Raw genomic sequence first — 12,255 nt, forward strand, 5'->3', positions numbered from 1 at the left:
ATTGATTGAGAGGAGGTCAGCATAAATGATTGGGCTCTGTATATTGAGTGGCTTGCATAGAGGAATGATGCAAATGATTGGTTAAGGAGAAAGAATCAGCACTTTAATCCCATAAAACAACAACCTTGCAAAACAGGCAAATTAATTCAGAAGGAAAAACGATATGATGCAAGTAATATTTGAGTGGAATGCAAAAACTGTCAAAGTACGAGCAAGACGTGTGCTCAGTGTCCTCAGACAGTGGCGACTGGTTAAACAATCGAACTGAATCTGCGATTCTGCATCTTCTTGACGGTTCTTTTTCTTATTTCAGGTGAGATCCGAGGCACCCAGGCCAGACCTGAGTCATTATCTGTGTTCCTTTGGTTCCGTAGGCTGCGGCGCACTGAGCGCTGTCCCCTGCGTTTGAAGACATCCTCAAAATTGAAGTCAGCCTTCCAGGAGGCCGGGCCACAGTCGACTTGTGCCTCCTCTTCAGGATATTCACACGATGAATTGCTCTTTGTTTTGGGCTGTGTTTCTGCTTCCGCTTGAGGTTGTTCCTCTGCCGGGTTCACAGAGCGCCTCAAGCATCTTGACGTATTTTGAGCCTGCTGGGTTGTCCGGGGGGACGTGCTTGTCAAGGCCACTGTACTGGTTTGTTCTCCTCCTAACAAGCAGGCTGAGGTGGAGCCTTCAACGACCAAATGACAACAATCTGAATTTGGATCTGCGTGTGCGCTGGTTGTGTCAGCAAATATTAGGGTGCAATGTTCTTCAGCATCATTCGACACTTGTTCTGATGGGCCATCTATTGACCCAGTAGTGTTTGTAGTGACCTCTTCTTCATGGTTCTCGCTTGCCTTCTCATCGGTCTGCATCTGAGGCTCCACACGTAGCAGATCGTGCATTGAAACTCTGCCCTTCCTTGATCCTCGCCTTGTGGTCCTGGGCCTTGATGAGGACCTGTTAGTCCCTGAGGCTTTTTTGCCAGAGGACAAAAGCGCTTCTGATGAACTTTCACCAATACATACTGAAGTCCAGGGGCCACTGCTTTCTGACTCACCGGTGTTATTCTTCAGGTATGCACTTTCATCTGGGATTATTGGGAGAAATCAACAGCACAACAGGAACTTCAGTACGTCTGGCTTCACAAATGTCAAGATTTGAAGAGTTCAAATAGGACATGTTCCGAAAAATGTACTTATTGTTTGTATGCTACAAGTTGTGTCTGCAAAGTGCCTGTCAGGTGTGCAATGAAAAAACTGTTACCCAGCAAGTACACTAAAATTAAGCTAAATAACTCCTTATGCTTTTCAAATTTAACGTGTTTCCAAATTGCTTCAGTGGAACCAAAAGTGGCTTCACTGATTTAGTCCCAGAGAAAAATACAATGTTAGGTAAGACTTGTTCAGAAGAGGAAATTTTGCTAATAATTAGTCAACTCCAATTTAGGATATAAGCCTCTATTGTGTATATCAATATTTTTACGTGTGATATTGATAATTGTGCTGGTTCTGTTGTGCCACAAATGTAGCATCAGAGATGGTAACACAACAGTCGCTTTTCTATTACATCATTCTTGGGCCTCACTCTGCAAGTACCACCAATCAACCCATGCTTGTTTCACTTATTACATTAGTGTACCTGTTGGATTAAGCATAGCTCAATTGGTCGTGGCTGGGCTATCGCAATGATGTGCTAAAGGGCCGACAAATATTTTTATCTAAATTTTAAGGACAAATCTTAGGAGAAAAAATGGATATAGATTGAAAATAGCTATAAAATGTTATCCATCTATTACATCAATTGTTAATTGTTTTGAAATTTAGATAATCGAACATAGAATTAAGTTAATTTGATACTACTTCATATTAAAAATAGGGTTGTTTGTATTTTTAAGAGAGACTTTTCACTGTCTTACGCCTGAGAACAGTTAGAAATTGTGAATACAAGTCTCCTTGAAGTGAAGCTGTAGATGTGAGAGGCCTTTCACTTCATTATAGGCATAAACTTAAGTGCGTCTTAATCATTATACCAGGTTTAGAAGAGCATACAACTCACCTGCGCAGCTAGTAGCGAGACAGCGCTGTGCTGCTACTGACTGGAACAACTCTGTGATGGGACTGAGGCTAGGATTCTTGGATGCATATGTTCGAGAGCCGTAAAGAGAAAGGTTGACTTCCCTTTTCCACCGATTTGCTGCTGCTTTAGAGGCCAGCTGTGGGGACAGAAGGTGCTCTATGAATGTAATTTAAAAAAAAAAACAAAAAAAAACAAAACTCAAATATAATTTTGTAATTCACGGGGCGTCATCAGTAATTAATTTACAATGAAGTGTGGCATTACTCGCTCGCTCGCCTAATGGATACATACAGTATAATGCATGCCAATTTTCTGAAACTTGGTATGTCTGTGCCTCCTGTGAGGAAGGTGAACACGTCACAATCATGTGAGCACTTCTGCAACATTAATGCAGATACATGATAGTGGGTGCATGGTCCATTTAGAGCATTTTCATTTTTTAATAGAAGGAATAAGTACAGTTCTTGTTACAAATTGACGAGGACTATTTGTCCGTCTCCAAGAATACACACTCATTGTACTGCTAAATGATACATATATAACATAATTTATATCAACCCAGGCCTCAGTGTTAACTTTCTCATACTACCACGACTGGAAACATATCTTTTGTTCGTTGAAAAATACTCCTTATGGGGCATGAATGTGTGTAATAAAGGCATGGATTTAAAAAAAAAAAAAAAGAACTTTTCTGACCAAGATATGTGTACCACGAGCCTCAATAAACTCACTTTAATCGTCTCAGAAGGCTTAGCAGCAGAGCGTGTCGACCTCCTCACAGGCTGGCTCTTTTCAGGAAGCTAAAGGAAAGCGAAAATTGGCAGAAAGATGCTGAACACGATACGGTCCATCTCTCAAATACGCATGCATGCACATAAGGTGGCTATGCTGAAATGTGATTACTTTTATATTCATTGGAATTAAACAGTAGATCTGTTGGCAGCTTGTTAGATAAAGCTGACTGATAAAAAGAAAACCATGTCTGCTAAATGGTGCGATCAGCAGTCATAATACCTTCCTCTTACGAGTACGAGCAGCTGGAAATTCACTTGTAGATTCAGATTCTTCTGCTGCCTGCAATGGGGGACATTCACTTTGAGGTCAGAAAAACAAAAACCCAGTAAGAATTAAGCTACAGTGGGACTTCCAAAGCTGAATAAACTGTTTAGTGTTGCTGGTTGACTTTTGAGGTGAGGTTTTAATTAACATAGTATTTTGTATAAATATTGAGGGTTTCCAGGTTCAAACTGTGGCTATAATGAAATATTTGAAACTGAACAGGCATAACATAGCATTAAATAGTTTGTCACTCTCCTTTGCCGCTCAGTGGATACAAGCTTAAAAATGGTAAAAACACATCACAGATACATTCTAACATTCTCCCAACCAACGACTAAAATCTCACTTGTGTCTGTTGCAAATTCACAGCCATCCATGACTTAATATGTAAAATACAGTTAAGAACTGCCTTCTGAAGGCTACACTGCTGTCATCAGAAGACACAGTGATAAACTGTACAGCCGTGTGTCGTCTGCTTAACTGTACCCCCTGAAGACATCCCCAAGGTGACGCATACTATGTATAGATTAAACATAATTGGACCGAAAATTGACTCTCAATTGAATGTGTTCTGAAGGAACATGAATCCAGATGAAAGCGACAAGTCAGTTGTGTTGGAAAAATACCTTGGGATTGCTTTTGTTTTCTGTGATGAGTTCTAAAAATGGGGACTTCTTACCCATTTCACTGGGTTATTGTAGTTTTTGAGTTGCTCATGGAATAGAAAATAACTTGGATTGTTTTTGTTGTCTGTGATGAATTCTAAAAATGGGGACTTCTTGCCCGTTTCATTGGGTTATTGTAGGTTTTGAGTCGCTCATGGAATATCTCACTCTGATTCTGTTCTCCATCACCTCACTGAACTCCTGGAATTTATTTTTCCATTTCGCCACCCACTGTGATGTAAATTTTATTTCACGGTAATTGTTTGGGTCAAATTGGAGTCACTGAGTTAAATTTTTGTCATGTGATAAAAACTGTCAACAATAAATTCAGGTCATCATTCATAAACAAAATGTCATCATACCTACGGCTAGACAACTTTCACACGTGATCATTTAATGACTGATGCTAAGGACCCTGCAACACACATTTTGTTACATTTCTAGGTCTAATAATCCCCATTAATGGAACTCTTCAGTAATGGCATCATAAAAATCCATAAGAAAAAACAAACATTACACTGCAGTATGACAGCGACCTTTTGAAGTAAACAAGAATGCACAAATAACCTTATTTTCCCAGTTCTTCAATCTGGGTGCAGCGTCACCGACAACCTCAGGTCGTTTCTCCTCTGACAAAGACTCTCGCTCGTTCAGGGCTTTTGACTCATAGGCTGGCCTTATTTCAGACTTCACGTCTAAGGGGACAAAATGCAAGAAATTCAGTTGCTTACCTACTAATTACATTAATAAATAATTAATTACTACTAATACAAGAGAACATAAGAAATATAATACTATACAATATAGCGCATTTCACAACAGCTGCTGCTGCTGTAACAAAGTGCTTATTACTATATAACCATGATACAGCTACAAGGAAAAGTATCACAATATTAAGCAAAAATATCACATGAAGATAAATGTTTGCTTCAAGTAGTACAATGCTTTGTAGAATTGACTTTTACAGATAATACAGTTCAGTGTATTGTTTGAATTATGAAATTTGCCTGAATTTGGAGATTTTACAAATTAATCAAGGAGCCTTTGGAAGTGGGATCAAGGGCCACTAGTTGCCTATCTTTGCTCAAGGTAGAGTCCTGGTTGTCCAAAACTTTGACTGTTTGCCCATCACCTTTAATGCTGCAACCGTTTCCTGAATTGTCTCAAATTAAATGCAACAGCATAATGTATTCTCCTTTCGTGTGGTCATTATGGAGTATGGAAATAAAAATACCTTGTAGATCACATAAATAATGGCTAATCAACAGAAATATGAAAATGTTTTATGAGGCTTAATACTTTCTCAATGCACTGCATCTATAAAAAAGGCAAATATCAGGTTGTACCTGTCGGTACCGCTGGAGAAAGAGCCTCATCATTGAAAGCATCATTTAAATTCAGCTGGGTATAATTCATCAATTCTGGAAAAAAAAAAAAGAAGTAATTATGCTGACTCCACACTATAACTGTTTGTCAATAAAATGCTATATCCCACCTGTACCAGACATAATTGTAGAATCACTGTCTTCTGTTGAAGGAAAAATGATCTAGATGCAGAAAAATATAAAGCATTGAATAGTTGGGACGTTGTGTAAAATGTACATAAAATTACAATACAAGGATTTCTAAAGCCCTTTCAATGCACCATATATTCATTTGAATACATTACAAAAACCAGGTATTGAATGTTCAAACTAAAAAAACATGTTTAAAACTCCCTTGGCATGATTTTATTGTATTTATGGCGTTAAAAAAACCCTTTATATCACCGATAATCATCAAGGTCTGCAGAAGCAGGATAACTATTCTGATCACTTCACTGGTTTCTTTTATATCAAACAAATTGTTTTAGGTTCATTACCTGACATGTTTCGGCGGTTTCTTCCGCCTTCATCAGAGTCTCACCGATGTGATAGTGACGCGTCTTTATCAGCTGATGGATGAAGGCGTGGCTCACCTGTCAAATCACGCCCTCTGCTGTCCATTCACCTCTCCAGAATGCTGTTCCAGGTTGTAGAGAGCATATAGGCCCTGATCCCTGTTGATGGTCCTCGGGCCCCGCTTGCGGATCTCAATGGCCTCCCTGATCCAACGCTGATGTTTGCCTATATGCTCTCTACAACCTGGAACAGCATTCTGGAGAGGTGAATGGACAGCAGAGGGCGTGACTCACCTGTCAAATCTGACAGGTGAGCCACGCCTTCATCCATCAGCTGATAAAGACGCGTCACTATCACATCGGTGACACTCTGATGAAGGCGGAAGAAACTGCCGAAACATGTCAGGTAATGAACCTAAAACAATTTGTTTGATATAAAAGAAACCAGTGAAGTGATTAAAAAAAGGAAAAACAAGATGAACTTAGTACAACTATTCTGATCATTTGAATCAGTTTTGATGCAGCAGGACGACATCTAAAACATGCAGGACACCGGCCCTCGAGGAACAGGGTTAAGTTAGGAAATTCAAAAATGTCCGATTTTTGCATCATAATCTGAACAATTTCTAATCCTGTATTAAAAAAAATAATATTAATAAATAAAAGACATGTAACATACCTTTTCAAACTTCTCCACCCCATCTTCCGCCATATGGAGCATTCTGTGGTCCTGAGACATTGCAGACATTGGTGCCGGGGAGGCACCAAACATACTGCAAAGATCTCGCTGGGCTTGCAAAGTAAAAGACTCACTCCTCTGCGGTGTCTTCTTTAAGATCCCACCTGGTGTGGAGGCTCGAGCTGGTGTTTGCCCTTTCTGCAATGGGGTGCTGGGAGGCAGTTGCTTATCAAAAAACTCAGGGGAAAGTGGGCATCCAAAATGCACCCGCTTCTTTTTCTTCTTTTCTGCAGATGTCCCAGACGACTCGCTGGCTTCTGTATGCACAATAATGATCAAAATGGAAAAAATTCAAGGTTATTAACAGTGCGGGCTTTTTGTAAGGCCAATCACTTTTATGCAGAAAAATATCTTGTTGTGGTTTTGGTTGCTAAAACCGTAAGAGCAAAAACAAAAATTTGAAAATATATATCATCACAGCCTCTACCAGTCCTGAAATGCTGAAATTGACAACAACAAATTGGACAACTTAAGTGCCTTTTCTGTCATGTCATGTTTCTGTCTGTTTCCTTTCACAATAAATTAAGATGGTAAACATAATGCATCCTGAAGACTTTTTGTCATCTCAATTGTTCATAGGTTGTTATATATTAATCAGTAAGGGTTCATTTGACTTACATTTCCCCTGAAGTCCACTTATGGGATATGCTCACTACTGCCTATCTGAAAAGGAATTGCTTTAAGTGGCCACACTCGGCTGGCCCCACATCGCTGGAAGTCTGGTGCTCCAAATCTTTCCAAGTCCAACTTTTACATTTTGACACACGGCCATCGGGACTTGTCTCGCAGTTATTTATCCGTAATTGATGCACACGGGTTGGCTCACTGACAGCGCGAGGATGCACACGTTTTAAATAAAAATAGCTTTAAATGATTAATCAAACAGCAAAAAGTTGTCGATTAATTTAATGATCAATTAATCTTGCCACCTTAAAGGTCAATCTATTTGGAACCTGCATGACCAAGAGCAGTGTGTATTTTACCGGATGATTGAGAGGGGAGCGAAGAGAACTGGAAAACAGAGAAAGATCCCTCTGGTGAAAGTGATGTAAGGTCACTAGGCTGTGGTCGGCTGGGGCTTTGAGGTTCAAACACATTTTCCTGTTGAGAAAAAATAAGTTCCATTGCCTTTTTGTTGGACTTAGTTGAAGTGTTTCCACCTAACACACGTAGAAGCATTGGCATTACTAACTGTTGTCGATGATGTTGACATAGTCACTCAGTAAACAGTGGGACACGGTGAAGTAACTTCAGTGTGAAAGGTATGGTGCATTTAATGCTGACTTTGTTTTTGCCAAATTGTATATACAGCACATCAATCTATTTAACCAACTTGTTTATTTACTGTACAGTTGAACCACACTATTTGCGGAGAATTGGGACTGGCCCGGCCTACAAATAGTCAAAATTCAAACTGTCGCCAACTAAAAGGAATTTGAAAAAAAATAATAATAGCAATGAAAGCCTAAAAATTCTCAGTGTGCTATGGAGCGAGATGGCATGTAACGGTCGTTTAGTCAAACAACGATACATACAATTTTGTAAAGTGGGGCTTCATGAACCAAAAAGCACGTCTTAAAGTACTATACAAACATGTTTTAGAGATGTTTACAACTGTTAAGAAGTCAGTGCCGCATTTTTGTGAATTCCTAACTAATGTGTGTCTACAAGCAAATCTCACACCTGTTGGTTGTTTTTGGAGGAAAAGGCACAATGTTCCAAGGACATGTGTCGCTCACGGTAACCACGAAGAGGTGTACAAGGAAGCACAGGTTGGGTTTCTTCTTCAGTCTCACTTGACGGCACAGGTTCTGTTTTGACATCGTCATTGCATTCTGCCACTGGCTCCTTATCTCCCTATGGAACCAACAGAATACTTAAAAAACTTCTAGTCTGTAGAACAGCAAAAATGCTGTACTTGTTTTTTTTTTTTTAAATAACTAGAAAGAAGCAGAAACCCGATTTAAAGACGGCAGTCAAGGGAGTCTATGGGTAGAGTGATAATACCTCCTTGTCTCTGCCATTTAAGGGAAGGTCTGGGGTGTGTGCAACTCTTATCTGCACTTCGCAGCCTTTGAGGGGGCCCACACGACGCTTCTTGCTGGGTGTGGGTGATGCTGCTCGATGGTGGTTCTCTTTCCCTTCTTGGTTGTGTTCATCTGAAATTAAAAAATGCAGCCAATGGAAAAGATTTGAAGACACTCAAAAACAATATTGGACTTTTTTTTGGGTCTTAATTATTTGGGGCAGGCATAGATGTAAAATGGTTAGTGTTTGTGTTTCTGTGTTCTACAAACTTGAAAATATTGCAGTGAGTACATTACAGAGAAACTGGTAGTGGTGGGGGAATGAATATTATGACACTATTACGTGCGTTGTAATTGATCTCTCACGGAAGCATTTTTCTGGAGACTTACAATGGAAAAGAACTTGCCATAGCATGTCCATCCATTCATTTTCTATACCACTTGTCCCCTCGGTGGTCGCGAGTGTGCTGGAGCCTATCACAGCAGTCATCAGGCAGTAGGCGGGGAACACCCTGAACCGGTTGCCAGCCAATCACAGGGCACACAGAGACGAACAACCATCCGCACTCACACCGAGGGGCAATTTGGAGTGCTCAATTGGCCTACCAAGCATGTTTTTTGGGGGGTGGGAGGAAACCGGAGTGCCCGGAGAAAACCCAGGCGGGCACGAGGAGAACATGCAAACTCCACACAGGGAGGGCTGGAGGTGGAATCGAACTCGCACCCTCCTAACCGTGCTAACCAGTGCTCCACCGTGCATACAATATGGAGTGGAAGGGTTTTCTGTAGTCATAATATTAAAATATGCATAAAAGAGTTCACAACTATTGAGGCGAAAGCAATCATACAACTGGCAAACCCCACTGGATCAATCATTCTCTTTTACTGCTGGGTAGCGAAGTCTTTTTCTCTGGCTAGTGATGTTGGAAGTTGCCTCCATTATATACAGTCAAGACCGAAATTATTCCTACATGAATAATTATTGGTGATTAATAATAATGTACCATATTTTTTTGTGCCATGAATAAACATGGAATGCACTGACACTTGGCTCCCAAAGTTGGGGTTAACCATTGCTCTTGCATGGTGCATTGCTGCCAGACAGGCAGCAATAAAGCCACTGACCATTGTTGAGAAATAAACTTTTAATCCTGGTGTAATGACTTACCAGAAAGATAATCCTTTGTCGTCATGCATCCACCAGCGTTGTCATCCTGATCGCAAACCTCGCTCTCCTCCACAAACACCAAAGTCTGGAAGGAAGCTATTTTCTGCTTCAGGGTGGATGCTACTCGAGGAAGGAAGGGGCTACCTCTGACAAGCTGCTGAGTTCAGATAGCGGACACAACAATTCTACTCAGTGCTGCAACTCAATATTCAATCATGAAGGACAAAACAAGGACGCCTATGACTAAAATGAGTAAAACCAAATAATACCAATGTAGTTTGTTGTTTTGATCATAAAATAATTGTCAGATCAAGTTAAAGAGTGTGAGCGCATTCCCTCATTCATCATAAACAATTTAGAATAGTATTTGATTTATGACGGTGTGGAAATAACAAAAGTGATTGTATTTGTATCTGTGAAGATTACAAACAAAGCTACCAAGTCATTGTTGTATTGGCGTCTACGTTATACGTATGTATATAACAAGTACTATTACTAGATATACATTTGTTTTGATTTACTGTATCCACTGTCTTTGCATTTGCATCATTATCTATTGTTATATGTAAAGCGCTTTGTTGCTGCTGCAGCCATTGTGAAATGTGCTATATAAATCAACTTGTATTATATTTGAATGAAAGTCTGCCTCTTTGGCAAAGATGAAGAAACTTTGTGAAAGTGAAACCACCATTGTTTTGCCTTGCTTATTTACAGACCTTTACATTGCTGGTGATGTGACAAATATAGGAATCATGCAATCTTCTATTGTAGACATAAAATTCATTGGACATAACCACAGCCCTGTCACTACCTAACGACAACTATACAACACAAAGCTTAAAATTTTGCAATTCACAGATTAATCAGGGTAAACTATTACAAATCTGAATGCATGTAACCAACATCCCTAAAGTGTCACTTCGTTAATAAATAAATAATAATGTATATATTCTAATATTAATGTAAAAATTGTTATTGGTATTTTGCTTGAAACATGACAGCGTAAATACAAAGATGATCAGAAGCTTTTAGATTTACTTCTCACCTCTGGAGTTTGACAGTTGGAGGAATTCTTCAGTTTTTGTTGTGCAATGAAGCGGATGAGGGAGTTTGTTTCCGGTGAGCCTCTCACACCTACATTAGAACGTCTTCTTCTTGCCTTCAATTTTGCCAAATGAGAGTTTTCTGGAGCAAGAGACAAAGATATGGTTGGTCAAGTTTGCTTTTTTATAATACAGTAATATGAAAAGGTTCCGGCACTCCAGATAATTTTCACAAGTTTCCTTTTTAAGTCAATGTTTGTTCAAATCAGCAATTTCAGTCATTATTTTTGCCGTTGTGCCCAATTTAATGCACCTGATTAATTTTGTTCAAGTAACAATTGCACACTTTCTGTAAATGCTTCATTTCACTTCTCAAATATCACATATTTAACTGTAATTGCTGATCTGAACAGTCAATGGTTTCTAAAGAAAAATCTTCAAAATTATCAGGGGTGCCCAAACCTTTTCATACGACTGTGCATTGTATCTGCAAACTCACCTTTGCTTCCAGATGCTGCTGGGCTGAAACTTTGCACAGTAATGCCAAACTGAGAAGGTTTGAGTTTCTGAAAGTCAAGAGGCTCCCTTGATACAGTTTCAGGATCCTTTGAAGGGGACATTTTGCTCTCGTCTGTCTTCTTGTCCACGATGATCATCTGTTCAGTGGCCATCTGCATAAACCATAAACTACAATGCTACAACTTGTATTCCAGGGGGCATCTGATGTCAATACAGCAAGCATCACTATGACTTCAAAGAAGTGTATTGGCGAGACCTAACATGAGTGTTTTGTGTTGGGCAAAACATGCATTGAATGAAAATAATCCTGATATCTTACGGGTGCTACTTTTCATAAATACTTTTATACACAATTGAAGATGCTCCGGAAAAAAAAGTTATGGGGCATATTATCGCAGCCAAATTCAAATATTAAAATGACTGGTTTGTCGTTAGCTTACGTTATGTCGAGACTTCAGTGACTGTAGCTACAACTCCTTGAAAGTACCAACCTTGCAAGTATACAGAATCAAGCATGAGTAACTGTCATAAAAAAATATATATATACATATAATAACCGGGAAAATAACCGGTGTGTATTACATTAAAATAAAATCCAAATCCAAGAGTTTCAAATTACCCTCCACAACACCGCGTGTTGCATTTGGATCCTTCCGCCGAGAACGTCATTCAAAACAAAAACTCCGGAGAATTTTGTTTTTTAACTGCCGTCTTGTTTTGCTATGAAATATAAATCGGTCCATCTGGACTACCACAAATTAGATTTGTTAAAATTGGCCCGATACAACAATATAACACACGCTTATATTTTCTTAAGTACTAATTTCTAGCGCATTTGTGTCGGCTGGCAAGAAAGGAACTCGTTTAATATGAATTGCCCAATAGGAATACAGCAATGTCTCACGTGTCCTAAAGAACTGTTTTGATTAGCCGTCAGAGTTTGAAGTATGAATTAAATTACCATTCCTTGTTGGCTGATGTGTCATGTACGTTAATAATTACCCTATTCTATACAATAGTTATAAGCCATCAATAATAATAAAAAAAATACATTGACTTGGATCACTTCGCTGCCACGTTGCTATTAAATTG

At 39.3% G+C, this 12,255-nt stretch overlaps 1 protein-coding gene across 7 annotated transcripts; it reads right to left on the bottom strand.

Moving 5' to 3' along the window:
• Positions 1–81: 81 nt before the first annotated feature.
• cdca2 (cell division cycle associated 2) lies at positions 82–12,031 on the bottom strand. Of its 7 annotated transcripts, none has more exons than XM_049762894.2 (16): positions 11,783–12,031; positions 11,144–11,315; positions 10,647–10,786; positions 9,602–9,758; positions 8,414–8,565; positions 8,090–8,263; positions 7,390–7,507; positions 6,347–6,663; positions 5,284–5,335; positions 5,135–5,209; positions 4,356–4,483; positions 3,079–3,138; positions 2,796–2,864; positions 2,044–2,200; positions 1,046–1,075; positions 82–961 (listed from the first exon to the last, which is right to left on the bottom strand). In XM_049762894.2, the coding sequence occupies exons 1-16, from the start codon at positions 11,804–11,806 to the stop codon at positions 252–254; spliced, it is 2,535 nt and encodes an 844-aa protein (XP_049618851.1). In that variant the 5' UTR covers positions 11,807–12,031; the 3' UTR covers positions 82–251. The 7 variants fall into 7 exon arrangements, with proteins under 7 accessions (XP_049618851.1, XP_049618848.1, XP_049618847.1 ...); XM_049762891.2 differs by adding an exon at positions 11,604–11,654 and having other exon boundaries at positions 82–1,075; positions 11,783–12,030; XM_049762890.2 differs by adding an exon at positions 11,604–11,654 and having other exon boundaries at positions 82–1,075; positions 11,746–12,030.
• Between the last annotated feature and the right edge of the window lie 224 nt (positions 12,032–12,255).

The sequence above is a fragment of the Syngnathus scovelli genome, chromosome 3, assembly GCF_024217435.2.
Source record: "Syngnathus scovelli strain Florida chromosome 3, RoL_Ssco_1.2, whole genome shotgun sequence".
NCBI classification, from domain to species: domain Eukaryota; kingdom Metazoa; phylum Chordata; class Actinopteri; order Syngnathiformes; family Syngnathidae; genus Syngnathus; species Syngnathus scovelli.

What these genes read in the sequence shown, in the direction of transcription:
- cdca2 (XM_049762888.2), bottom strand. Translation starts at nt 11,806, where the DNA reads ATGCAACACGCGGTGTTGTGGAGG. An exon ending in TACAATTATGTCTGGTACAG is followed by an intron (nt 5,210 to 5,283) that starts GTGGGATATAGC and finishes TTTTTTTTCCAG; the next exon opens with AATTGATGAATTATACCCAG. An exon ending in TCTCGCTACTAGCTGCGCAG is followed by an intron (nt 1,076 to 2,043) that starts GTGAGTTGTATG and finishes CAATAATCCCAG; the next exon opens with ATGAAAGTGCATACCTGAAG.